The sequence below is a fragment of the Clinocottus analis genome, unplaced genomic scaffold, assembly GCF_023055335.1.
Source record: "Clinocottus analis isolate CAN_PGR_092001 unplaced genomic scaffold, fCliAna1.0.p SCAF_14, whole genome shotgun sequence".
In the NCBI taxonomy this organism is placed as follows: domain Eukaryota; kingdom Metazoa; phylum Chordata; class Actinopteri; order Perciformes; family Cottidae; genus Clinocottus; species Clinocottus analis.
Genome location: NW_027175865.1, coordinates 10,725,195 through 10,751,776, shown reverse-complemented (window position 1 = coordinate 10,751,776; position 26,582 = coordinate 10,725,195). Strand labels below are relative to the sequence as shown.

General features: G+C 39.5%; 4 protein-coding genes across 5 annotated transcripts; 2 read left to right on the top strand and 2 right to left on the bottom strand.

Annotated features, from left to right (window-relative positions):
* The first annotated feature begins 460 nt into the window (after nucleotides 1-460).
* Nucleotides 461-2,346, top strand: bet1 (Bet1 golgi vesicular membrane trafficking protein). The gene is made up of 4 exons (XM_068575798.1): nucleotides 461-634; nucleotides 766-872; nucleotides 992-1,048; nucleotides 1,534-2,346. The coding sequence occupies exons 1-4, from the start codon at nucleotides 616-618 to the stop codon at nucleotides 1,687-1,689; spliced, it is 339 nt and encodes a 112-aa protein (XP_068431899.1). The 5' UTR covers nucleotides 461-615; the 3' UTR covers nucleotides 1,690-2,346.
* A 111-nt stretch (nucleotides 2,347-2,457) lies between these two features.
* Nucleotides 2,458-19,371, bottom strand: zgc:85777. Of its 2 annotated transcripts, none has more exons than XM_068576188.1 (9): nucleotides 19,171-19,371; nucleotides 13,607-13,727; nucleotides 8,707-8,836; nucleotides 7,022-7,128; nucleotides 6,406-6,573; nucleotides 5,898-6,071; nucleotides 4,852-5,013; nucleotides 3,582-3,732; nucleotides 2,458-2,948 (listed from the first exon to the last, which is right to left on the bottom strand). In XM_068576188.1, exons 1-9 carry the CDS (start codon nucleotides 19,369-19,371, stop codon nucleotides 2,858-2,860), a joined length of 1,305 nt encoding a protein of 434 aa, XP_068432289.1. In that variant the 3' UTR covers nucleotides 2,458-2,857. The 2 variants fall into 2 exon arrangements, with proteins under 2 accessions (XP_068432289.1, XP_068432290.1); XM_068576189.1 differs by lacking the exon at nucleotides 19,171-19,371 and adding an exon at nucleotides 18,670-18,703.
* A 2,045-nt stretch (nucleotides 19,372-21,416) lies between these two features.
* On the bottom strand, nucleotides 21,417-21,951 carry gngt1 (guanine nucleotide binding protein (G protein), gamma transducing activity polypeptide 1). Its single transcript, XM_068576231.1, has 3 exons — nucleotides 21,938-21,951; nucleotides 21,717-21,815; nucleotides 21,417-21,542 (listed from the first exon to the last, which is right to left on the bottom strand). Exons 2-3 carry the CDS (start codon nucleotides 21,810-21,812, stop codon nucleotides 21,417-21,419), a joined length of 222 nt encoding a protein of 73 aa, XP_068432332.1. The 5' UTR covers nucleotides 21,813-21,815; nucleotides 21,938-21,951.
* Nucleotides 21,952-23,257: 1,306 nt separating this feature from the next.
* On the top strand, nucleotides 23,258-25,635 carry tfpi2 (tissue factor pathway inhibitor 2). Its single transcript, XM_068575936.1, has 5 exons — nucleotides 23,258-23,345; nucleotides 23,534-23,704; nucleotides 24,175-24,354; nucleotides 24,730-24,903; nucleotides 25,086-25,635. Exons 1-5 carry the CDS (start codon nucleotides 23,273-23,275, stop codon nucleotides 25,160-25,162), a joined length of 675 nt encoding a protein of 224 aa, XP_068432037.1. The 5' UTR covers nucleotides 23,258-23,272; the 3' UTR covers nucleotides 25,163-25,635.
* The last annotated feature ends 947 nt before the right edge of the window (nucleotides 25,636-26,582 follow it).

Below are 26,582 nucleotides of genomic sequence, written 5' to 3'. Positions count from 1 at the left end.
ATGAACTACCACCCACAGTGATCCATAATTGGATATGCTTAAGGTGGCTGTGCACATGCTGTGAAGGCAAATATGGATAACATTTTCAGACTCAGCTGCAGCTTCTCTGTTGTGAGGGATCAGCTTGCTTTTTAAAAATAGATTCACCTGTATTTCCCCCATGGCACAAACATTCAAAGTAATTGCATTACCTGTAGTTTTAATCAGTGCAATAAAATGTAAATATATATTTAAATATCTAATCTGAATCTGAAATGTGAAAATGACACACGCACGCACACACACACGCGCGCGCGCGCGCGCACACACACACACACACACACACACACACACACACACACACACACACACACACACACACAAACAAACAACAGTGTTCCCACTTGTGCATGCTTCATCTGTCTGCATTAACGCAACGCGCTTGTCAAAGGGTTGTCCTCGACGGCCGCCGTATGATGACGTGGCCTGTGCCGTTGTGCTAACACCTCTGGTACAAGCGCTCCACAGATACCTTGGCAACGTTAGCTATCATTTATAGCTCATTTGGTCAGACTTTGTTGCGTTAAACGTGACAAAGTTAAACGTTAAACCACCGGACAACTTCACTGGGTCGAGATGAGGCGCGCCGGTTTGGGTAAGCGACAGACGTTTAGTTTTAAGCTCATGCTTGACCTGCTTTCTAGCTAATGTTGTTACCATATGTGCATGAATGGTCGTTGTTGAGATCAATTATGTTAATATAGTATCACTTATCGTGTTTGTTAGGCGATGGAAGCCCTGGCAATTATGTGGCAAGTGGATACAGTGCACACGAAGAGGAGAATGAACACCTACAGGAGGGACTGAGAGCGAAGGTCAGCGCTTTAAAACACGTAAGTTATATCAATGAATGTAACGCTACGTTATGGTTGTTTTATGTCTGGTAAATCCTACAACATAGGTATGGTTGTATTGGATGTAATATTGATGTATTGTTACTTGATATCCACAGCTGTCTATCGACATCGGAGCGGAAGTCAAACACCAGAATACATTGCTGGACGCTATGGCAAGTTTCTCTTTCTTTTCTTGACGGACGATGAACTAAATATGGTGGTGGGCAAGTTATTTCAGATGCTCTTCCTAAGGACTGATACCCCTGTGTAAATAAGTAACATTACAAGCCTTAAGTACACAAGTGTTGGCAGTAAAAGTAGTTGAAGTATTTAGTATGTGTTTATTTTGATGTTGCAGCTGGTTGGGTGGGAGCTACTTTTACATGTCATATACTGCTGGGTATTTTTAATCTAATTATTCATATTCGAGGGGATGATAATACAATTTTTATTAAAAATTATATGTAACCGTCATAAACAAAGTGGCATTAAAACACAGTAATATTTCCCTCTGACATGTAGTAGAGTAGAAGTAATATTAAAGTGCCTCACAATTGTAATGGATATCATACATTTTAAACTCAGGGAGTGCTTGTTACCGTGTGTTTATTTACTGGTCTGCATGGACCTTAAACTTTGTTTCCTTCTCTCGCATTAGGACACAGACTTTGACTCAACAGGCGGTCTGCTCGGTGCTACTATCGGCCGAGTGAAGCAGCTTTCTAGAGGCAGTCAGACCAAACTACTGTGCTACATGCTGCTTTTCTGCCTTTTCGTCTTCTTTATCTTGTACTGGTTCATCAAGCTGAGGTGATAGGCAGGCCCTGTTGGACTTTGCGTCCTAACGCTCCTTCTTTCTCCCCACCAGTTTGTGCCACGCCGATGAGTGTCGAAACTAGACCCACGTAATGTTGATGGGGAGAAGCAGGGATTTTTTTTTTTAAGTGTCTCAGCTGTACATGTGCCCACATCTTATTTCATGAATAAAATCCCCAAAATTGAGTCATGAAATAACTCTTACTGATCCTATGTGACTGAACAGTAAGTACAATGGGTCAAAGATAATTAATGACCATGTGAAGTAGGATTTTTGTACTTGTATATGTATAGCTGAAGCAGACACAGACAGTATTTCGGTACTTGACATCAGCCCAATTTACCTGGATTAGAAGACGAGACATAACTTTAAACGTAACAACTGTAGAAGATACTGTCAAAAACCTTAATGCAGTCGAGGGCACATTGAGAGGTGTAATAAATGATGAATTGGCAAATCTGTCAATTCAATGTTGTGTTAAGTGATTAAGTTATAGAATGCTACTTGAAGCAAATAATGTTTTGCTTTTAAGAATGAATGGACGTTACAGCAGTTGCCCTCCATTCAGAAATGAATAACAGTGTTCTTTGTATTATTTTGGTTATAAAAATGTTTTGTTTTTAAATGTAAATAAACAAATTTTATGCTCGGAAATGGCCAGTATGTGTGCTACTTAAACAGAATGCATTGCAAACATTAAAACTAAACTGATATTTTACTTTTTTATTAATTTGTCAATGACAAATACAACGTTAACATCTTTGCTTTATATTTATTTATGTTATTTTTACACACATTTTACAATTATAAAAATACATTTAGTCTGTATAATGTTTAATCTCACTCATTACAAATAACATTTCAACTGTAGGCTGTTATGTGCTCTTGAAAAACAACACAAGAGCTTCATAATTCTGCATGTTAGAGCTTATCAGACAACATACAGTTAAAACCATCAAAGGCAAATTACTTTAACAGTCTAAATTCCTTGAATATGTTAAATACACTTAGGTGAATTGTGTTTTGCAATTTATTGGAAGGAATTGGCTCATTGTCTGCGGTGGAGCTGCATCCATCAGTCCATCTGGGGAAGATGTTTATGGCATGTGGGACGACCCTCCTCCCGAACCCGAGGTGTCACTGTTTGGAGCCGGGTTGTGACACATCACTTCTTGGGTAGTGTGTCCATGTACTTGCAGATGATTCCCAGCATGACCTCATCAGCCCCTCCACCAATTGACAGTAACCTTAAATCTCTGTGGAAAAGAGAACGTTAATACAAAAAGGTGTTTTCTCTGTAACAATCATCACAATTCACTTCAATAATTGCATCATTGATTCCCCCTTTCTCAACATTGTAACTTTGTGTTTCCTGAACTGCTTGTTCATCTGCAATATATGCCCCATCAGCAGGTGTCAGCACAGTGTAAAAGAAGAGTCGACAGATTCTGAATCGGTCCAACAGCAGACAGACTAATTGCATGCCTTCAAGAATGATTATTACTTAATTACATACTATGTTTTATGCAGATGCCATCCATCAATCTTATTTAACTTCCTCATACATCTACCATAAGCTGTATCAAGCTCCTGCCAACTGGTGGGGTTGCTTTCACCATAGAAATGTTATACCCTCACAAAAAGCATAGTTGGCCGCCAAATATTCATAGTTGGCAAGCAACCCGCGCAAGTGACTGGTGTTGTTATGTTATGGCTTTGCAGACAGATATTTGTTATCTTGGATGAGATACCAAAAAATAGTGCACAGGGTTGAAAGTAATTTTAAATCATTGTATTTGCTATAAATAATTGATGGAAATAGGTTTTAAAACCAGATCACTTAACAAGAGATATTCTATGCCAAATACCTTTTCTCTGACCACCCTCACCTGTAAAATCTGCTGACCAGCACGTCACTGGTGTAGCCCATTCCTCCCCAATACTGAAGACAGCTATCACTCACTTCCCTGGCCAGGCGCCCAACCTTTAATTTGGCCATGGACGCCAGCTTGGTGACGTCATTGCCTTTAATGTACAATGCTGCAGAAAGAAAAAAAAAGAAAGGACAGAAGTTGTGACAGAAGAAGCATGGAAGATTGTCGCATTTAATAAAGGGGAATTAAAAAGAATGTGAAGAGGGACACAAAGACAATAACCAAATGTAGTTCAGTTTCAGAGTCACTGGTGCCTTGCTTGTTGTTACCTGCTGAAGGAACATGTGTGAGCTGCATGACGTTTGCTTGTGCATGTCTGCGCGCGTGTCTATCTACCTGCGCCAAACCGATTCAAAAGCTTTGTTCTGTTTCTGGGCAAGCGAATTGGACCAGCTAGATGAATTCAATCAAAGCTGCTTGCCACTGGACTGGTTACAAACACAACGAGAAAATCACAAGACCTTGAACATCCGCCCGCCAGATGCACACCCACATATTCATATCACAAACACTGCAGTGTAAAGCGCATGGGATATCGTTTTGGAGGAGCTGTGCATGTGCCAGTTTTCAAGTACCCAAGCCTGTGGGTTTTGAAGTTATGCCAGTACACAGAAACAACATTAGTTTGACGGAGCAAACCAGCCATCAAGCGTTTGAACCACCGTCTCCCCCTGTCCGAATCGAAGGGTCGTTAAGCAAGACACTCAACTCCAAATTGCTCCCTTACAAACCAAATAATGTATGATCTGAGAAGAAAATGTCGATGAACACAATAACAATTAAATATAATTGCATTGGAAAACAGAAAAGGCAATGTTAGCATAGCTCTTGAACAATTATGAAATATGACTTTGAAAAAATAAATCACTATGAGTAATAAATAAAAACAGGGAGTGACCATCAGTTTAATGCAACTCATCTATTAAAATTCTTGCTGCTTTGGCAATCTAGTTGCAAGCAATTTTCATGCAAAAGCTAACAATTACTGTTCTGTCAAACATAAACAGTTAACTTATCACTTTCCAACATTAATTAACCACATTGGTCCTCAGCCTGAACGTTGTCCTCCATCTCTGAACCCAACCTGCTGCATAGCACATGGACAAATGTCCCACTTAAGACTAGTTTGGCATTCAACATTATTCTTACAGCGCCAAGTCAACTGTGGCAAACATTAATATTTCATTTTTGTTATGTAATATGTGTATATAAAAATGGATTCCACCTGTGGCGTGATAGAGGAGGGAGCGAAGCAGCTCGACCTCCGTCTGCAGCTCAGCCAACCTGAAGTTAACCGACTGGTGGTAGAGGACGGGCTGCTTGAAGATTTTCCTCTGCTGTGTGTACTGGATGGTCTCCTGAATGATGACGTCCATCATGGTCACGCCTGGAGATGTTACGATAGAGAGACAGAGCTGTGACCTCACTAATACTACTACTACTACTAATAATAATAATAATAGATTTTATTTGTATCGTGCTATAAAAAAATACTCAAGGCGCTTTACATGGTAAAAAACAACAACATAAGAGACAACATAAAACAACATAAGACAACATAAAAGCTAGAAATAACACCTTAAATGCTGAACTAGCGAAACAAGCTGAAAGCAGATCCAAATAAAATAGTTTAAGTGCCGTTTTAAAAGTGGCGAGTGATGGAGAATGTCTGAGGGGCTGGTGGAGAGAGATCCAGAGGGAGGAGGCAGCAATGGAGAAGGCTCTGTCCCCTCAGGTTTGATGCTTGGACAGAGTAGGGGGGTAAGGAGGTTGTTGGCGTCTGTGGATCTGAGGTTGCGTGTGTGAGCGTGTCGGTGCAGGAGGTCAAAGAGGTATGGAGGGGTTTAGGGTCGTGAAGGGCTTTGTAGGTGATGAGGAGAATCTTAAACTGGATTCTGTATAGTTTTGAATTAATAACAGAATGTGAAGTCTAACTCCTCATTGACATATTTTGCCAAAGGAAATAGTGATGCATGCTCGCTACTTCAAATCAAAAAGCAAAAAAATATTTTACAAAAGATTAATGGATTGAACTATGTAACCTGAACTCCCTAATTCTTGGAAGCTGTAACGGAAATGATACCATAACACAATACACTGTGCAATTTACAGTTAGGATCTGGAGGAGCCAGAAGATACGTCTTAAAAAACTGTACTGAGGGTGAAAGATTAAGTGAAAAATAAAGTAAAGAACACTAGGAACGATGATGTCCGATTACTGGATATTCTCGGGGGAGGGGGAGAAATGACGAATAAGAACGGCTCACTCACTATTGGCCACGGCCCACAGCCTCTCTTCCTGGAATTGAAGCATCTGATAGGTGAAGCCCATGCCTTCCTCGCCAATGATGTTCTTGCAGGGCACGTGAACGTCATCGAAGAACAGTTCAGCTGTGTCTGATGACCACATACCGAGTTTATCAATCTTGCGGGCGACGTGTACTCCTGCAGTGGAAAAGGTAAGGAATGACACATTTACATCACCATGCATCTGTCTTGGCAAAAGCTCACTAATAATAACAGATCTTATTAATAGAACGGATGCAGATAAATTCTGTAGGGAGAAAGAAAATCCTGTTGGGATGTTTGCAGCAAGTCGTCTGTTTCATTGGAAGTGGAAAAACACAGAATCTTAAACTTGAGAGCTGTTTTTAGATTAACTTAAATCCATTGTCAATTATGTTGGTTAATGTTTGTCTTTGAGGCTTTTTGTCCAAGACAAATGCAATCATGCTTTTACAGGAAAATCCCAAATCCCACAAATAATTAACAGACCTACCTGGCAGGTTCATGGGCAAACAGATGAGGGATTTGTTCCTGTGTGGGGGCGCGTCACTTGTGTTGGCGAGGAGACATATCCAGTCAGCCTGGGTTCCGTTGGTGGTCCACATCTTTCCCCCGTTGATCACATATTCATCCCCTTTCCTCACTGCCTTGGTCATGATACCTGAATGGATGTGTGGAGTGTGTCCATGGGTGGAGAGTGAGAGAGTAAAGTGGGGAGTTAAGTGGAAGGACAGAAGGTTAAATGCAATGCACAGATGAATAATCCAAGAAATACAATTTTGTCCCTCAAATAAAAAGATTTGAGCAGAGAGTTTCACCAAAGATGTTACTCTGAGTCTGAAGCTGGCGTATTCAAACATAATACATACTAATCCAGAAAAAATAGAAAAATAGTGAAATCTGACGATGGTGAACATAGGCCTATATGCAGTATTTCGTATTCATCATGCCATCCTTCTCTCCTGAGAAAATAGCAGTGCCCAATTGATTGTAAAACTCTTGAGCAATCATTTCTTCAGCATGAGTTCATTCAAAATGGTCCTGAAGGAGCTTGAAGGGAAATTATGTGATAATAAATGACCAGAAGATGATGAAGGAGAGAGATGTACTTGAGACATCAGAGCCAGCTCCGACTTCACTAACTCCGAGGCAGGCCACTTTGTCCCCCATGATGGAGGGAAGGAGGAACTCTTCCTTTAGCTCAGCTGAACCAAACCTGCACACATATACAAAGAAATACAAGCATGTGTGTACATATTAATTAGCAGTTACAAAATGGCCACTAAGGTAAATCAAAGAGCATCTTTTGTTGATTTCCTACAACACTTCTACATTTACAGCTAATACAAAAACTATTGTCAGGCGGCCGATACAAGTTGGGTAAAACTCAGCAAGAGAGAGCAGGAGATTGTTTGGTGCTTTGAAAACACACTGCAATGTTTCAGGCAATTACAGCTCCAGTGGACTGAAAGAAGGAGTCTCATCCTGAAGCTTCCGCGATGCTCTCTTAGCACTCAGACCGTGTTGCAATCAAGCGTAGATCCTCTAATTAAGCTCATGAGACTCAATCTCTCTATTTCATTGAATTATGTCTTCTGCCACCAGCAGCTGGTTCATAGCAGGTTGATATCGCAGAACAAGCCACGGCCCGACACGGGGGAGACAAACAATTACTAAATACAATAATACACGTACGCTCGAGAGGGAGTGTAACTTTGATGAAAGGATGGACAACAGGCTATATTTTTCCAAGTAAAACAGGGTATGGCCCATAAAAGATTTGGCCCATATATCGGAGAGCTAATATTCTCCGCTTGTCAGATTTGTATCTTTATCTGCATATGTATGTATGCAAGGCCAAGTACTGTCTTCTGTGTCAAATATATTTGACAGAACACAGTAAAAAGTACCTGAGATGATACTCAGATGCTGCAATGAACGTCAGCTTCAATTATTTTCACACAGGGGAGCAGATGGTGCAGCAGAACCTGTTATAATTGATTCACTGTAAAACCCTCTGCCTCCAGAGGTGATATCCTTGTAGAATCGGGTTCTTTTGTTCAGCAGTCAACAGGATTACCAGTATAAACAGTATGGCCATAAACCATCTCGTTATAGCATTTGTAGCAGTATAAAATTGATTCTAACTGCATCCCATTAAGGACAAAGAGTGCAACTTAATGCTTATTAACAAATGCAGCTGTACAAATAATCATTCTCCATAGACCAATACAACTCAGGGAAACAAACACAAGCTAAAGGAAAAAAGGAGACGGTCAGCTCTGCAGAACTGGACCAAACAACGAAGAACATTTCTGAAATGAAGATGCTTTTGACTTTGTTTGGACTTCGGGGTTGGTTTTAACAACTCATACGTCAAACACACTAAAATTAGCTGGAGGCTAATTGGGGCGACGGTTGATGGCATGGGTAGCAACGCAGGCAACATTTCATCAGTACAACATGAAACAGGCTCATGGAGGATGGATGTTTGAAAATGTATTATAGCTCTGTTACGAGTGGCTCTAGTGAACACAAAGCAGACATTGTCACCCTCGTCCCTGACTAGTTGTTGTCTTTTTTGATGAAAAAAAAGGCAGAAGTGGAGGAAGATTAGTGCAGCAAACAAAATCTTGATTTGCAATTAAAGGTTTGCAGAAAGGGAATACAGAAAACACTGGATCTTGTGCACTTAGATCTAAGCAGCAAACTTTTCACAAACAACAAATATCAATGGATTTATCAAATATTGCACATTGCTCCGTTGTGTAGTCCAGAATTAGCGGGATTATACCTGGCCAGTGCAGGAGTAGCCATGTCCGTCTGCACACCGATGGCCATGGGGATGCCTCCACAGCGAATGTTGCCCAGCTCATCTGAAACTGCTACGCTGTAGCTGAAGTCAAGACCCAGGCCTCCATACTCTGCACAGGACAAAACACACCGAAATTGAATTGTACATTTTGTGGATTCTTTTTTCGTCTTATATAACCATAGATTATTTATCAACTGAAAGAGGAAGCAACAATGGCGTAACCACCTGGAATAAATAAGCCCCATCACAACACCAGTCCCCTTACACTTGCCTTGCAGCCACCAACCTTGGCTCTCTTCCATCATTCCTGTCATTTGTGACAAAATCCCTGCCTAATATGTTTCTGTACACGGTGGTATTTGCATACATAATATTCTGAACGGATCTGTTAGCACCAGAGCATGAGCTCAATTAATTACAGGATGTTATCATCAATTGTGCTCTCTGTAATTATGTGTAGAAAGTACTGCTGGGAGATGAGCAGCATGATACAGATAAGGGTCACTGACACCTCAGTGGTTCTGCTTAGCATATCAAACTTGAGTTTCATCTTTTGAACAACCTATTTAGCGAAAAAGTCCAAAATTGATGTCTATTTCTTTCATTCTGACAGCGAAGGCATTTGCCAAGACCTTAGGTCCTTAATGGAGTTGAACATCATAAACCATGTTTAAAAGACCAGTTCTCCTCATAAAGATGCATCTCTTTTTCTTTTTTCCTGCCTTTGTCTTTCATCATCAGTCACACCATCTTTTATGAAATCAAAAGGCTTTCTTTTTTACAATAATATACTTAAAGCTAAAGGCAATTTTCTTTCCACTACTCGGGGACTGAACTGGCTAATGTGATCACTTTTATACTGCGTTCCACTTTAAGTTGTTTGTGGTAAACAAACACACATTCAGATCCTTTCAAACAATATGAAAATGTTTTTTTTTTCTGCAGTACAATAAACTGAAAATCTTGATCCTATGCCGGTCTAGCAAATATAACATGAAAGTTATTCGTTTAGGACAAATCTCTTCATTCTAATGTCCTGTCAGCCAAACGTAACAAGATAGAGCATTTGTGAAATAGTCAATGCTCAGTTTTCCCGTGACTAAATACAGTGTGCTGGGTTGACTGGGTGATGGATACTAGCACTGACGGACAATGAATAATTATCAGCCTACAACTCAAGCAAAGTGGTTTAATATCACTTGTCAGACTAGTTATGAAATAATGGAAAGCACAGCCTGACAGACCGTCAGGGGGCAGAGGGGTGGGGGTAGAGAGAGAGAGAGAGAGAGAAGAGAGAGAGAGAGAGAGAGAGAGAGAGAGAGAGAGAGAGAGAGAGAGAGAGAGAGAGAGAGAGAGAGAGAGATACAGAGAGAGATACAGAGAGAGAATGTAAATGGGAACAGAAAAAAAGGATATATAGTAAAACCGGCAAACAGGGAAGTGGGGAAGCCAAAAATAAGAGGAAACAGGTGCAGCTGTGCAGCGATAAGTCTCTGGGCACTGGAAGCCCCGTGGTGGATAATGTGGACCAAGGGAAGCACCGAGGTTCATCCCACTTTAAGCAAAACAGCAGGCCGTCTGGTTGAACAAGCAAGCAGAAGAAAAACAAACACAATTCTGTCACAAATGTCAACGCTATGCACATGTTTCTTCTGAACGCCAGATGTTCCTCAGCATAGGCTCTCATCAGGTGGAGCTCCATATGAAGCCCATATGGAAGGATATAGCTTGAGAGAATTTAAAGGTGCAGCACAAGCAGACAATGGCAACATCAAAGAGAGTCTGCTTTGTGTGCTCATAAATGCAACATGAGGTCCCTGATGACAAAACCTCTTCTACCTGGAGGGTGACTACATGGGAAAGCGGCCGATGAATCATCGTCATAATCTTGGATCCGTGACAATTGTGTAACAATTATTCTATTACTCAACCCCTGAATGAATGTGTCACCATTCAGTGTCATGTACAATAAAATCGGAGAAGTTGCTGCGTTAATGCTGTTGAAGACAAACAAAAGCAATTGCAATGCATGCATCACAGTTTTACGAAAGTAGAAGTTGTGAGAAAGGAAACAGCCCGGACACACAAGTCTCTCCAACAGCTTATTCATCTAAACATTTGCAGGAAATATATTCCATTAAAAGAGAAAACCATGGAGGCTGCCAGATTCTGTCAGTCAGGAGACAAGAGGCCATTGCCATGGTGTGAACTGCGGATACCTCTCGCTCAGAGCAGAGGAAAACAGGCAGGGTGCCAGAGGTCATCCCTGTCTTCTCCCTCAATGTGGTGGCCTTAAGACAACTTCCTGTTCTCCTGTTTTTAAGGTACTAATGTCTTTCCTTATGCATGGAAAAAGAGTGGAGAATAAGTGTTGAGTGTTCTTGTCAGTGGATTCAATAAAAAAAAGGGACATGCTGAGTTTCAAAAGAACCTAACGGGAACATCAACTTTGTTGCCGATCATAAATCTTTAAATCCGCTCTCCTAGTACTCACTTTTTCTGGGTATTAAGTCATCGATGCTTATGGAGGAGTACACTTAGTCATTAAAGGCTTAGAATCAGGCAGAGATGGGTAATAACGTGTAGTTGGTCCTCTGCCGGTCCAGTTGTTTTACATTATGACTTGTAAAACATGGCACTTTTGAGGTTTACTGAGAAATTAAAATAAACCGTATCAAGTAATGTTGTCTTGAATGGGTCATTTTAGAGTTATTTGTCATAAAACAGTGATAATCAGAATTGTATCCCAATTATCGCTATAAAGTGAGATATTTTCATTCATTGCCCATGCAGTTTTTACCCTTTCGCTTCTAACATGACAGAATAAGGTTGTGTGAACGCCTCGCACGATGATCTCACGTTTATATGATAAATAGGTTATCAAATCTCACAACGTTTGCAGATGTTTTCTCACATGACTCTTTTTTTTGTATCAGATTGTTTTATTGGCTTTGAGTTCTTGTCCCGTTTTACCCGATGAATCGTTTCTATTGAACAGCCTCCCACATTCCTGTTACCCGGCCTTGAAATCAATGAACCCAGTGCAGAATTCTTTAGGCGTCTGCTCCGTTAGTGAGCTCTGCAGCAAAGCCACGTCGAGTTGTACACTTTCCTGAAGACATATAATACCATGGCAGCTTTGGTTAATATTCGTACAAATATTAAGCCAAACGGAGCAAAAATTATCGGAGGGAGTCCATCTTTGTGACTCCGTCCGTTTCTCCACTAGCTTTTTAGTGCCAAAAATATCCTTGTTTTAGAAGAGGCTTTAAAAAGTTTTAAAGACTAGACCAAGTAAATTATACTGTGCAGCAAGTATGCAAGGCCAATTTAACTTGCATGCTGAAACATGTCAACCCTGACGTTGTTTCTATATACTTAACCAAGATAATCTACCACCTGATGATACAATGCGTCTCCACACAGTCTTTCGCTGCATGCGCTCCTCCTCCTCTCTAATCCTGTAAACTAATGCCTAAGCCTTGTGTACTCAGCACATTTTAATTCCCTCGCCCTCCCTCTTCTTTGACCTACAGACCTGAAGTGCAGTCGTCCTCATCAGAGCTCCGTGTTCAACAATATTTGTGAACAGATGTGTTCAAATGTCAGAACAGCTTTAATAGCTGTTTTACCACGGTGATAATATCCCACCAAGCCCAAGATGAGTAGCTGTGAATGATTTGAGAAATATCTATTAAATGCACCATGAATAACTGAATACTGTATAACTGTGACATTTCAGAGTGTCAAATACTTCCCACAACTCCCTTTATACATTCAGAATGAATCAGACATCACAGCTATTTTGTGGTCCTGTACTGTACAGCCTTCATCCCGCTCCCTCCTTCACCCCAGCAGTGACGCAGCTGGGTACACATCTGGTAATAAGATATAGTGGAGCAGACAGCTGTTGCAGGATGTTGCTGTGACACAAGCAGCCATCATCACAGTGGGAACATTTCTAAACTGGGCCAAATGTAATGCATGGCTAACAGAGAGAATATGGATGGAAAATTAATCCAGCTGTGAAAAAGAAATGGCTCATGCTCCTTGAGGCGGATATGGTCCGACATGACACACTTCAGGCCAATTCTAACAACGGTTGATTCTGGGTAGTTCGCTATTCTTATGTATTCTTCGCTTAAAAAAATGGTACTCTTAAAATCAAGGCCTTTCCAATTTAGAGATAAGTTAAAGATGTATCATTTTTAGCAAAGGAAACAGAGACAGCATGCCTCAAAAACATATATCATGAAGACGGGTGACGAGGGTATCCAGGTTAATTTATTGAACGCAGGTAAAATGTTAAAAGCAGGGCAAATACACAAAAGTTAAGTTTAACTTATTAAACTGAGTGTTATGAGTGAGACACAATCAGACAAAATTACTTCCCAACAGCACGAAAGGTGCACAGAGTTTGCCACTTTGACATAATGGTTATCATTTCCCAGCGTGCTTATTATCTCGTTAGATCCTTTCAGAGAAAACGAACATCCTACTAAATAAAAAGGCTTCTGGGTATCTAAATCTAACAGACCTTTTCCCTAATCGCTCTGCTCTAGATAACGCACAAAAACCTAATAGAATAATTAAACCTTCATACGTCATTTGTCTCGGATTTAAAAACAAAAACAAAAGAATCACTCACATTTGTGAAGTCTTAAACTCCTTTTCAGGCTCTCGGGCTGTAACCTGTCCAGCTTTTGCTGTTAGTCAATTACAGACCTGAGAAAGATACAGGTGGCCAGACAAACGCCAATTTTCATTCCCATGAGCAACGTCATGTTAAACTCCACAACAACAAGAGTGGTGACTTAGCACCCACACGCATCTTTATGAAAATTAATGTGCTACTTGTGTTGGTTTTTAACACTCTTACCAACTGGTTTGGTGACTCCTAGAAAGCCAGCATTTCCTAAGATCTTGAAGACTTTATGGGCTGGAAACAGCCCTTCTGCTTCCCACTGATCCACGTAGGGGTTGATCTCCTGGTCGATGATCTAGAGCACAAACACAATGGAACAGAGATACGATCTGTTAATGTGTGTGTACTTGTATAAGTGGGCATAAAATCAACTTCATCATTTTCTGGTGAATTTTAAGCACATTTTGCATTTCTTTCTTCTTATCGTGATGCCAACAACAAATGAGAGCCTTGCTTTTCTAATCCCTGTTTCATAAGCAACACAATGAGACATGCATTAGGAGTAAACACACACAATGAGTGTTTTACGAGTTTCCTGCTGTGCGTTGCACATTTCTACTTAAGTCTATGTAATCTATCTCTAGCAGAGAGCGCGATAAGGTATTATGTAGCAATGAATAGAGAGCAGGCTTGAAAAATGTAAGGCATGGTGAATCAACAATAATGCAAATACAATGACAGCATGCATAACATGCCATTTCCTATATGTGCATGTTATCAGTCCACCACTAAAAATCATGGCTTGGCTAGTGATTTACAATATAATATACTATATGAAAAGCTGCAGGCTCATAATTCAATAGCAGAGCTATGGCCTCAATCCCATTCCATGACAGGAGCAGACACATCGTGCTTAAAACAAGACACTTTAGAATTTAGTAAATACAAAATGGTAAAGTCCCATGAAGCCTTAAGCTTTTGGGATATGGTTTTTAAGGGATGACACAGAGACTTTTAAACTAGAGCGGTTGATAGCAAATTGTGGGCTGATATTCACAAACGTTGCATCCAACCATTTGAAAGTTAATATTTTAATGACTCAGTGTTTCCGCCATCATTTTATTCTTGGCTGAGTAGAAAATCCTCTGAAGTAACATTTAGCACAGCATGCAAAAATAAAGCTCAGTACTGAAACCCAGACTAATGGAATTCCTTCTTGGTTAGCAGCCACTCCATCTATTCAGCCGCAAAGCCTGGGATACCCAGCTGCCTGAAAACGAAAGACTTTTATCTACTTGAATATTATGACAACATAAAGAAGAAACTGTGGACTAATTTTGTTAACTAATCATTTTCACTATATAGGATGTGGGTGTTGTTAATTGCCAAATTTTAATAACTCCACAAACCTCCAAATGTACCAAATGTCTGCTCATTTCTATCCAAACTAAATATAATAATTAATTTATAAAGGGAGGAACAAATGGATTCTAGTAACATTACATTATTTTACATAATGTTCTTCAACTTTGAGAGAAGCTTTTATTTGCCCCTCCTCACCAAATTCTAGCAGCATTGTGCCTTAACAGCGTATATCACCAGTGCCATGGTTTGTGTGTGCAGAGAGTTGGTGGTTTGCAACCTGGCTTGGAAATTTCCTTTGGAATGAGTGAACATTGATGCTGTGATTCATTTTGAGGAGCTGGAAGTGGCCCACAGCTGGAGAAGCAATTCTGAAAGGTTTGAGACGCTCCTGGGTGCAATTTTTGCTGGAACTCACAGAGAATAGGCTGCAGATTTGTAGTGTGGTATTTTGTTGGCTATTTTTTGAACAATGCTGCCCCTTACAGAAGTCTTTATAAAAAATAATCTGTCAGTGTCCATGATGTCAACAACAGTTTTAAGTGCTGTGCCTGCCATTTAAATCAAATAAATGACTATATATATATATATATATATATATATATATATATATATATATATATATATATATATATGTGTGTGTGTGTGTGTGTGTGTGTGTGTGTGTGTGTGTGTGTGTACACACACAAACTAGTAACATATGAGCTGTGACTACGTTCCATGCTGAATGCTTTTTCAGTTCAAATCAAAATGTTCTTCAACTACTGGATATGCACTTCCTAGCAAACGTATTATAAACATCTACAACAGCTTTGTGTTATTCACTTTGACGCACAAACATCTTCCATGGGCCATGGTTTTAACAGATCCATGACAATCTGCTCCAATGTGTTTCTCTGCTCAGAACAATAAGCTCTAAATGGAAGCAAAGTAGTAATCAAAACAAAAGGAGGTATCTCATGGGACATAAAGAGGAAACATCAAATTCAAGTTTCAGCCAATGATCCGTAATGTGAGAGTAAATGAGCCATGTACAATAATCTGGATTGTGAAAAATAAACGCTATTTGGCTATTCTTTCATGTAGACTTGGTTAAATCTCTGCGGGCCAATGAAAACACAACCAGCAATGAACGAGACTTGTCCTGTGTTTTCCTATTCAAACTATAATAATAAAGTACTGAAAAAGGAAAGATTGCAAAAGTGATGCCTACTCATTTCCTCCTTCCAAAACACACAAACTCAAAGAAGCCAACCAGTCCACAAGCCAAGAAAAACACATTGGCTGAGGAGGCAGGTAGAAAACATGAAAATTAGGTTTCTACTGCTCAAAACAGAAAATAGACACGACTTCCAACAGATATATAGGGGCATGCTTGGGCCTGAATCTATGTACACCAGGTGAGCTTACATAACGTCCAACACAAGAGCAAGCACTATAAAAAGCCCCCTCTTACTTGCAATAAACTCATCCATGTTCAAAGTTCAAATCCAGGGGAGGGAGAGGCAGAGATGACTAGCGCTCTCCTCCCTTTCCCTCTTCTCATATGACCTTTTTGTTTTCCTTTTCCCGCGAAAAAGGGAAACAAAAAAGGTCATATGGGAGTGATACTTCATCTCGATTGTGGACTATTTGTGTTGCATACCAAAACAGTTTCACATCACGTAACAGCCAAGTGATGGGACAGGGTCAAGAACACCGTCAGGTCTTGCAAAACGTCCAGTCTGGAGTGTTTTTCCGCTGACAAGCCACATAAAAAGGTTCCAAGCGCCAACCAAAACTGTTCTGTTAACGTCTTATTTTTTTTATATAACACTTTGTCAATTAGATTTGGAAAATGTTAGGACAAATTGTTCTACTATGAGGTGATAGAGATTTGGCAGCTGTCCGAGATATTTCTAAACCATTTAAATATTGATATCCTTGGTTGTATTATATTTATATTATCTCATATCTAGGTATTTTGCAAATGGCTGCTAAGTTGTAGATTTATTTAATAGTTTGGTTCAATGTAAATACATGTTTATGTCAATAATTTGCTAGATTAGCAACAGACATTCCTAACTGGTTATTTTTTTGTATGAACGACACACGTTTGTGTAAATGAAGAAGAAACTATACTCTTAATGCAGGACACAAACCTACGTTGTATCAAGTCGATGAATTATAAAGTGTTTACAGTTTCAGAATAATGTAGCACAGAGGAAACGCTTGTCCAGCCTCTAACTCACAGCAACACAAGTCATGACAAGAGACAACAACTAGCAAAAGGTTGAACCACCATGAAGTACCAAGCAAAAAGCACATGAAGAGCCTCTTCCTAGAAGTGCTGAGGAAATATATGTTGTCTCCTTGTCCTCATTAATGGCAGAAGCCAACCTTCCTCTCTCACACATGCTTTGGTGGTTTGTACATGTGGGAGACAGGAACCCTGACTAATTTCTTTGTATAGGAAGTTGTTTCATCTATAAATGAGCGCCACATTATTCAACACACACACACACACACACACACACACACACACACACACACACACACACACACACACACACACCCTAACAACTGGTCGTGGAAACATTGGCACTATGAACATCTGACCTTGGGCAGTCACTAAAGGATTTCCTATAACCCCATTTGTGTACCATCTAGAAACACACATTATCCTCCAGTGAATTCCTTTAATAAACCACGGTGCCTAAAGTTCCCTTTCCTGCACAGCCAACATATTGTTCTGCATTTCCTTTTCGCATTTTCATCCTTCCCATTATTCCCAGAGCTGGTTTATTTTCAACCTTCTTGCATCCTTTTGAAGGTTTAGTCACACAACAAGCTTCCCCCTATTTACCGCCACAGCTTTGCCTGCTGCCTTTAATTAGCCACGTATTATTTTTCTCTGTCTCCAAAGTCTGTCTAGTAATATGTATCCTAAATGAGTCATTCTGATTACAAACGCATGCTTTGAATTTTTAGGAATATAGTTTGCAACCGTTGATATTTAGCTTTCAAAAATAAAAACCTGCATATCGGAAATCACTAACTGTAAAATAAAAAGGCGAGGGAGAGTTTTAGGGGAAATCTTGGAGATAAAAAAAAATATTTTGTTAAGGGAAGTAAATCTTTACAACCTACAATTGGTGAAGCAAAGAGCAAATAGTCAACCCAATTCAAAAGTCACAAATAAAAATGTACTATTTACAGTAATAGTACACTATAATAGTAATAGTACACCATAATAGCAATAGTAATAATACACTATTTAGAGAAATATGAGTAAAATCTAAATAGTCCACCTTGCGTTAAGGCTCCACCGGAGACAAAATTAGCCAAAATATTTAATAATCTACACAAGATTACTTTAGGGTTTATTTGCTTGATTTATTTATCAAGCAAATAAATGAAGAGAAAAAAAAAACATTATTACATCTTCATGTGTACTGCACAAAAGAGAGTGGGAATCCCTTTTCAATTTTTTCTATATTACACAATCTGTGTTCTTCCTGAATATTTTGGAATCTGCCAAACTCAATGAGAAAAGGGAAAACAGCAGTTCTCAAATGAACAAGATCAACGGCTTTTAGATAAGGGAGATCTAACAAATGATTCAGCTCCAAATATTTGTTTAGTCGAACAGGCAACATATTTCCTTTGGCCCGAGGCAGCTCCATCTGAATGCCATAGTTGTCCAGCCACCATCAATGTGTATCTAGTTCTTACAAAAAGCCATCAATTAGCAACCTCTCACTATCAGAAACTTTCCCACATGACTCATGTGTCCTAACCTTCAAAATAGTTTAAATTTGGAGTGCAGAGGAGTCGACACAATCATCACATTCAACACTATCTCACACAAGCTTAAACTGTTCCATTAACATTATACAACTATCTGTGCTATCTAAATACTCAGATACTGATACATATACTCTAATATCACTTACCAACAGTAGTTGCATCGTCAAAACAAGTTTAAACTTGGGTGATTTTGTTGTTATTGGTGAAGCTAATATGCACAGCAGCTTCTACAGATACCAACACAGTTCAGGGGCCTCATTTATAACCGCTGCGTATACAGTAAACGGGGCCTGAGAGAGGCAGGTGGTGAGGTGGTGAAATTAACTTAACTTAATAACTTTATGAATCTGAATATGCGTTTCGCGTACGTGCATTTCATCCTTTGAACGTAAGCACACTTTCAGTGGGTCCTACGCACTGGTATATACATCAACGTTACATAACTGAACGCTAGTTCATTGACCTATCACCTACTTTCATTACCTTGGTTCCTGCATTAGGTGGAATAACACTGCTGCTTTCACGCAACACACAGATATTAACACATCCACCTGTCACCTGCTGAACAGAGCAACAACCCAGCTTTATTTTTGAGGAAACGTCAAAGTTTTGCTACGATATATGCATCAGGAAGACGTCCGCGTTACCTTTCTGAGGGCGTCCTTTAATGCAAAGTGTTCTTGTGTGTAGATTAAATGGTCGCCCACGATTTCTGGGGCACTGCACGGTACCGGGAGAGACGGCACGTTGTCAGACAACGACCGGACACTGACATGTGAGGGAAATTTGTAGAAATGTTGGCTGATGTGCAGCTGGTTTAAACGGAAAGCCACTCTGGACAGCGCCATTTTTGTTTACAGCCACGTGTGCGCGCATGCGCGTCCTGTGACCGTAAACACAATAACCTTGTGCTATGGCACCAATCTCAATCTCCACCCTAAAACCTCAACAAGCCCTGAACCCTCAGGGCCTAACTGACGTCAGCTGCTAAATGGTAAAGCAAATTCATATTCATCTTCATTCATATTCATCCCATTCATAGCGTTGACTATGAATGGGACAGCACTTTGCTGCAACATCACATGACTACATTACAAATATTCTGTACAATTATGTATTTATTTTATTCTTTTTTTCACTGGTTCAAACGTCTTCCTCATAAGATGATAAGTCATTTTATATTATTTATTCACTCGTTTTTGTCAAAATAAAATGTATGATGAATGTACAGAAACACACACATATATATATATATATATATATATATATATATATATATATATATATATATATATATATATATATATATATATATATATATATTCTGTTTGCATTCCCCTAGTTCACGTGTTTTTATGTTCTATAATGTTGGAAAGGTATTTTATCAGCTAAATGCCCACGTGCCATTTTGTTTACCTTTTTCTTTTCTTTTTAAGTCTCCATTCTTCCATTGGGAACTGCGTGTTAAACTTCACCTCAAAATGTCTGCCACGGAGCCCTCAGGCACTCCACGACGTAACACAGGGACATCCCTAAACCCTAAAGGACTTCGCGCCTTGCGACTTTGAGAGCGTGCCTCAAAGTCTGTGAGTCAGTAAGGGTGGAGATTGGGATTGGGCCTAAAGGCTCGTTCGAGATGAGCCAGTTCTGCGCAGAATCAATCGCCTGCGATCGACGCGCAATGCATGCCGGTTAGATTTGTCGATTTCAGAGGCAGGCGCTGCAGCAGCTCTCCACCTCCTGGCTGGCCCAGTGCATGTTAAATAAGCTGTTGTAAGCATTGTAGCTGTAAAGCTTTCACCACTCAACTACTGGGTTACTTATTTTCTATTTGGTTAACAGTATTTCCAAAAAAAAAGACAAGCCAACAGAAAAACAGAAAACCAAACTTGTTTTATATATATATATATATATATATATATATATATATATATATATATAAGGTCCCACCACTTATAATATTAAAGTAGTCGCATTGAGTAACATTGAGGTCAGGGCTTGCAGAACAGGAAACAAAAAACAAACATAAAACATTTCCTATACTCCAAATAACATTTTAAATTTCTCTAATCTGGAATATTTAATTGTGAAATACTGGATAGTGGTATATCTTCAGACTTCTACAAACAAATAAAATCATTGAAAGCATCAATGATAATATAAACAATCTGCTAAGTAAAACTCCCACATGCAATGTGTGGGAAAGGGTCACACATCTACATGATTGATGGTAAGAGACCATAAGGGAAAACGGTTAAAAGCATCTGTCTTCAAAATTCATAGCAGTTAATTTGTGTGTTTTTGACCATTTATAGAAAATACAATGTACAATTGATTCTTTTCCCAGACCAAAAAGTTAAACTTTGCAGAAAGGGAGGCAAAACTTGCACATTATGGTCCTCTAAATGCCGACAAACGCTACAAAATGTTAATGATCTCATAAAGATGTAGGAGAAAGGGGTGTGTGAAATTCTAATATAAAAACTGAGTTATGAAGATCTATCTGTTCCCCTATTTGTCTGAAAACTTCCCAAAGTGAATGATGGAGACAGGCTAAGTTATAAACAAGTGCATTTAATGACAGTTGCTTCAGAGTATTAAACAACACAAGGGCCCATTTGATCAGACTATACATCACATGAGAGAGCATTACATAACCTTTTATGACATAACCCAAATACAATTTTTATTTATTTAGTCTTTTTAAAGAATACAATTGTAAGGCTACAAATCTGTCCAAAAGAAGGAGAATTGTTTACATGGGAACTCATAAGGTTTTATAATTATTGTCTCTATTATGTCCCTCTAGTCGTCTCTGTCTGCAAATCCATTTTGTATTGGGAGGAACAATGTCACTGGGTGCTAATCTGAGATATGAAAAGCCCCTGGTGCCCTAGCAGACAACACAGCCACCTTTCTCCTTGAAGGGGTTCTTGTCCTCCGCAATGCCTTTGACGAGGATGTCCTCCTCCTCTCCACCCTGAATATAGTTCTTGAGTTCCTCACAGCATTTAGATGTCTGAAGTGAAAGAAAATGTGTTGAGACACTCCCATTCAGAAATGTACTTCAGTTTTAAATGCTGATTTAATTTATTGTACATTGTCTATATTGACAATTATTATGTGTCGCTTGTTCAGTATAAAAATCTGACAACTAAAGTATCTTTGAAGACAAAAAAAAACAAAAACTTACCAACCACCTTTCCAGTTTCACTTCAGTTTTGAGTTGGGTAACTTCCATTACAGCCTTGTCCTTGTCCGTCAGGTCGTCTACGTTTATGTACGGCATGATCTGTCAAAAAAGGAACTATTTCACACTTTTTGCGAAATATTCATCGTCATATGATATAAAAGGTTGCGAAAAATTCTAACTCATACTCCAAAACACTTCATTGAAAGAATATGAATACTTACAAATGCTTACAGGGAGCGGTCCTTCACCCCTGAAATCCTTCTGAAGAATCCCTCTCCTCTCCCTCAGTCTGGGTTATAAAGTAATCTGCATAAACAATCCTAATCCGTTAATCTGATTAAATCAAGGCCTCACTATAATCAAGCCATTAAGTGTGTTATCAAACGGGACGGTGAATCACATGTGTCTGTTTGGCTTCTTTGATATTCTACATAAAACAGGAGGCTGTGTTGCTGATTCAATTTGAATTTTGGCTGTTTTGATTCTGCTTTTCCTCATACTCAGAAATGGGTTAAGAGGTTAAGGGGTGGTGCTTCATGTATGAGGTCAATTTGATAAGACGGCTAATCTGTATTTAGCCTCCACATGTCAAGATGGACACGTCTTTTATTCCTAACATAGCTGCATGACAGTTTTCCAACTGAATAATTAACACTAGATGGACCAAACAAATGTGATATCATTATTCAGATATGTGCAATCGTAAAGCTATATTTTATTGTGCAGTTTTTACTTAAATTGAATGCTGCTTTTTACTCCTCTGAGGAATAGGAGTGTTTAGTGGTGGAAGACATTACTGTTTCCTTGAAAGACTGAGTTGCTGCTGCAATTATTAAGCAAAACAAAAGATAACATCGACCACGAGGCTAGAAACTAGGCAACAGGGCTTTGAGGCTTTGAGTGAAAGTGGCTGTCTGTGTGCGTGCGTGTGTGTGTGTGAGTGTGTGTGTGCGTGTGTGTGTGTGTGTGTGTGTGTGTGTGTGTGTGTGTGTGTGTGTGTGTGTGTGTGTGTGTGTGCGTGCGTGCGCGCCTGTATGTGCGTCAGATCCAGTCAGATGGGTATACGTGATGGGATCTTAGCAGGACAGATCAGACAATCAAATTGTATTAATATTTCACAAGAATGTCTGTCTCTTAGAGACAACACAATAAAAACAAATTGTTTCGGAGACATTCCTGTGAATACATTACAGAGATGCGTGCGTATAGTTCATCCCCATCACCATCGTCATCACCATAATCCAAAGTGACCAACAGTGACTAGTAAAGAAAGTGGGAATTCAACTTCCTTCCATGTTATTTCAGTTGGTTTGAATATGCATTTAGTCACTACAAACACTCCTCTTTGCAATATTACGACGTAAGGACGAGCCTCTCTGTCGTCACGCTTGTATTAATCACCACTCTTATCTAGTAGAGCTGTAGTTTGAAAATGAGTCATTGCCTCCCCGCCCCTGGATTTCCCCATGGGAAACACTTCCCTCAACTATATAACTGGGTGCAACTGGGCTGGTCGGCAAAGCAGAACAGACTGGAGTTGAAGCAAAAGTTGAACAATGGAGTTTTGCATATTAGCGCTGTTTTCACTTTTCTCCTCGGTTTACACCGTGTTGGCGTTGCCACCTAAAGGTAGATAAGTCCGCATGTTCTCTCGTTTCTTCCATGTTTTAGCGAACTTTTTAAAACACTTTCTTGTGTTCTTTTTGTTGACCATCAGTTGACCTCCTGCGCGCCAGTCTGTCGTCTGTTGCGCGCGCGCAGCGATGTGTAAAGCTTCATTTTGTGTGTTTTAGTGACAATGTCTTTGCTGCTTTCAGCCGCGTGTCTCCTTCAAGTGGACGAAGGACCCTGCAGAGCACAAATTGAGCGCTACTACTACAATACTATCACCCAAAAGTGCGAGGTTTTCTACTATGGAGGTTGCCACGGGAATGTCAATAACTTCAAGAGTTATCAAGAGTGCCACAAATCATGTTTCAGAATCCCAAGTAAGTCCTCACCTTGCTGAGCATACACTTGAGATGATGGTGAACTAACTTGTCCACCTCAGACAGCTATTGAAGTGTACTAGCTGTAGTTTACCTTTAAATGTTTTATTTGAAGGGTCTTTTTGTAAAAGGAAAATAGCCAGAATATGAAGAAGTATTTTGCATCTGATTATGTTATTTAAATAATGAACTAGCTCAAGATGTGTTGCTTAACATCTTTTACCTGCCTGGAGCCGTCAAGGTGTTTTTATTAGTTTTTCCAAAGCACAAGTCAGAAAAAAAGTGGTTTGACTGGTTGCTTCATTTTCTATGTTTTATAATGATTACCTTGACGACTAAAAAAAACATGAATGTATTTTTGAATCTGGATTCTAGTTAAAGTGAGTTATTTCTAGTGCAATAGATGCACAAACACTTTCTGATGCCACATGATCTCATCCCAATCTCACATGTTGTCATTCTCCCTCCAGAGGTTCCCCAAATCTGCAGGTTTCCTAAAGAGGAGGGACCCTGCCGTGCCCTGTTCCACCGCTACTTCTTCAACATGACCACCATGCAGTGTGAGTCCTTTGGCTACGGTGGCTGCGAGGGCAATTCCAACCGCTTCCAAGACCTCGCCACTTGCAAGGAGTACTGCAGTCCACGAAAAAGTGAGTACAAATTTCTTTATTTTGACGTGCAGCCTCTGAGGTAATGCTCATTGGCATCTCTGCATTTGTGTAACTTGGTGATAAACACTGAGCCATCCAGACATGATTTAGTTTAATTATATGGATGAGAAAGAAGGAACAAACAAGCTTTCCGCGTGTAATTTAGTGCCACTTCTGAAAAAAATAACGTTATCCATTCGGTATGTGTGAAAAGAATGTCTCATCATGCCTTTGTGAGGAAATACAATAGATAATGATAGTTTAGGCAAAGGAAAAAGGGGAAAACAATGATTTTACTTTTGGGAAAAACAATCAACAACTCCGACAGTACTCTTCTTTGTAGATGATGACTGGGCTTTGTCTCTTACTTCACAGCTGTTCCTGTGCTCTGCCTGGACCCTCTGGACAAAGGGAGATGTTCAGCCTCCATTCCTCGGTATTACTACAACAATGCCACCAAGATGTGCGAGCAGTTTGTTTACTCAGGCTGCGGAGGGAGCAGCAACAATTTTGTCTCGAGGCAGACCTGCATGAGCGTGTGTGTTAAAGGTGTGTGAGAAAAGCTCAACGTCCAAAACCTAGAATAATAAAGCTTTGCTGATTTCATTATCGAAGAAAACCATGGGAAATCTGACCCGAAAGTTATATTTGCTTTACAATGAGTATAGAAGTGTAGACATTATACTGGAAGGTTATACTAATCCGTTGTTAAACACATTATTTTGTTCCAGGAGGAAAAAAACCCACACGCCAAGGTCGTCGAATGAGACGAAACAGAAATAATGGGATCACTTTCTTGCAGGCATAGACGCCTGGTGCGTCTCTCACTTGGACAAGTCCTTACAGGAAACTTAATGAAAGGTTGACCAGCTCTTTTTTGTTACTAGAAGAGTGGCACGGACACACATTTCCACTGTATTTGTATGTATTGCTTTATGAGCTACTTCAATTGTGATTTCAAATAAGTTTGTTTCTGCACTTATGTTGTATTTTGATATTGTATGTGTGTGATATGTGTTGCATAAGCAATGCAAACATTGTTATTTGCCAAACAATTTTTTAAGCACTTTTATTTTGATAAAAAATATACCGGATTGTATGAAGTATACTGAGTTGTATGAAGTGTCTGGCTATGTATCTAGCTTTTTGTACTTTAGTGGTGCTGACGATGTTATTTAAATAAATAACTCAAAATGTATTGGTTTTACCAAAGGACACTGCAGCAAAAACAAAAAAGGCTCGACTGGTTCCTTAATTTTCTCGCAATCACTTTCACTTTATCTCTCGGCCTCCTCCATTCCTTACTAATGCTGCTGTCTTCCCTCCTTATCTGGAATACTATGCAAAGCACTCAAGCCTGTCTCGGTCGCCTCTGCACAGCCTTGATTCAGGAAGGAAGCAATCACACAACGGTGGCAGGTTCATTAGAACGCTTCTGCATGTTTAGAGGAGAGGAAACTGCAGGATTATAACAATTTCATCATATAAGCCTCCAACAACGTTTTCACCAATTAAAATGCAATTATATTAATAACTGACAGGAATGGGTCCATACACAACACATGGTAAGCTAATAATTACACACACATTTTCTTCAAAACCCAATTATTAAATTGAGATTTTCCGTTTTCGGAAAATACCTGTTTCCAAAGATACTATATTTCATGTATCAGGAGAAATCAAATTGCTCTATATCGCCATTAAAGGGCTATTAATTCAAAATATACTGTGGTTCGAAAATATCCTGATGGTTCTAAATCTGTTTTGTCCCACCTCCTGTAATAGAAAAGTTTAAGTGCTGTGTGATTTTTCACACAATAAATATTTACGGAATATATCAAAGGAAACTGTTCACCCGTCTGGCTAGGGTATCAATAGCAATACACGTTTGGCTATACCTTTGGCTAATAAGAGCTAAAACTAAATCATACTCTCGCGATATGAGATATGAGAGAGCATGTCATCCAAACAGTGTAATCAGCTTCTCAAAAGCCACATAATCTTGAATCACGACTGCTGGTTTTGGGGAAGTGAAGCTTTTTTTATTGACTCGCTGCTCTTTAAAGTAAACTCTTCATCCCTATAACATTTCATTTCTTTAAAAATACATGTTCAAAGTGTAGAAATCCCTTCTCATGCAAGTACAGGTCAGTAGCGGTTCATGAAAATGAAGATGTGCACTACTTGTCTGTTGCATATTATACTTAAATTGACCATTGTGACAAATC

What these genes read in the sequence shown, in the direction of transcription:
- bet1 (XM_068575798.1), top strand. An exon ending in AGGTCAGCGCTTTAAAACAC is followed by an intron (nt 873 to 991) that starts GTAAGTTATATC and finishes TGATATCCACAG; the next exon opens with CTGTCTATCGACATCGGAGC. An exon ending in ATACATTGCTGGACGCTATG is followed by an intron (nt 1,049 to 1,533) that starts GCAAGTTTCTCT and finishes CTCTCGCATTAG; the next exon opens with GACACAGACTTTGACTCAAC.
- zgc:85777 (XM_068576188.1), bottom strand. Translation starts at nt 19,371, where the DNA reads ATGGCGCTGTCCAGAGTGGCTTTCCGTTTAAACCAGCTGCACATCAGC. An exon ending in AGGAGTCACCAAACCAGTTG is followed by an intron (nt 8,837 to 13,606) that starts GTAAGAGTGTTA and finishes TGTCCTGTGCAG; the next exon opens with AGTATGGAGGCCTGGGTCTT. An exon ending in GCTACTCCTGCACTGGCCAG is followed by an intron (nt 7,129 to 8,706) that starts GTATAATCCCGC and finishes ATATGTGTGCAG; the next exon opens with GTTTGGTTCAGCTGAGCTAA.
- gngt1 (XM_068576231.1), bottom strand. Translation starts at nt 21,812, where the DNA reads ATGCCGTACATAAACGTAGACGACCTGACGGACAAGGACAAGGCTGTA. An exon ending in TGAAACTGGAAAGGTGGTTG is followed by an intron (nt 21,543 to 21,716) that starts GTAAGTTTTTGT and finishes CTTTCACTTCAG; the next exon opens with ACATCTAAATGCTGTGAGGA.
- tfpi2 (XM_068575936.1), top strand. Translation starts at nt 23,273, where the DNA reads ATGGAGTTTTGCATATTAGCGCTGTTTTCACTTTTCTCCTCGGTTTAC. An exon ending in GTTGGCGTTGCCACCTAAAG is followed by an intron (nt 23,346 to 23,533) that starts GTAGATAAGTCC and finishes TGCTGCTTTCAG; the next exon opens with CCGCGTGTCTCCTTCAAGTG. An exon ending in CATGAGCGTGTGTGTTAAAG is followed by an intron (nt 24,904 to 25,085) that starts GTGTGTGAGAAA and finishes ATTTTGTTCCAG; the next exon opens with GAGGAAAAAAACCCACACGC.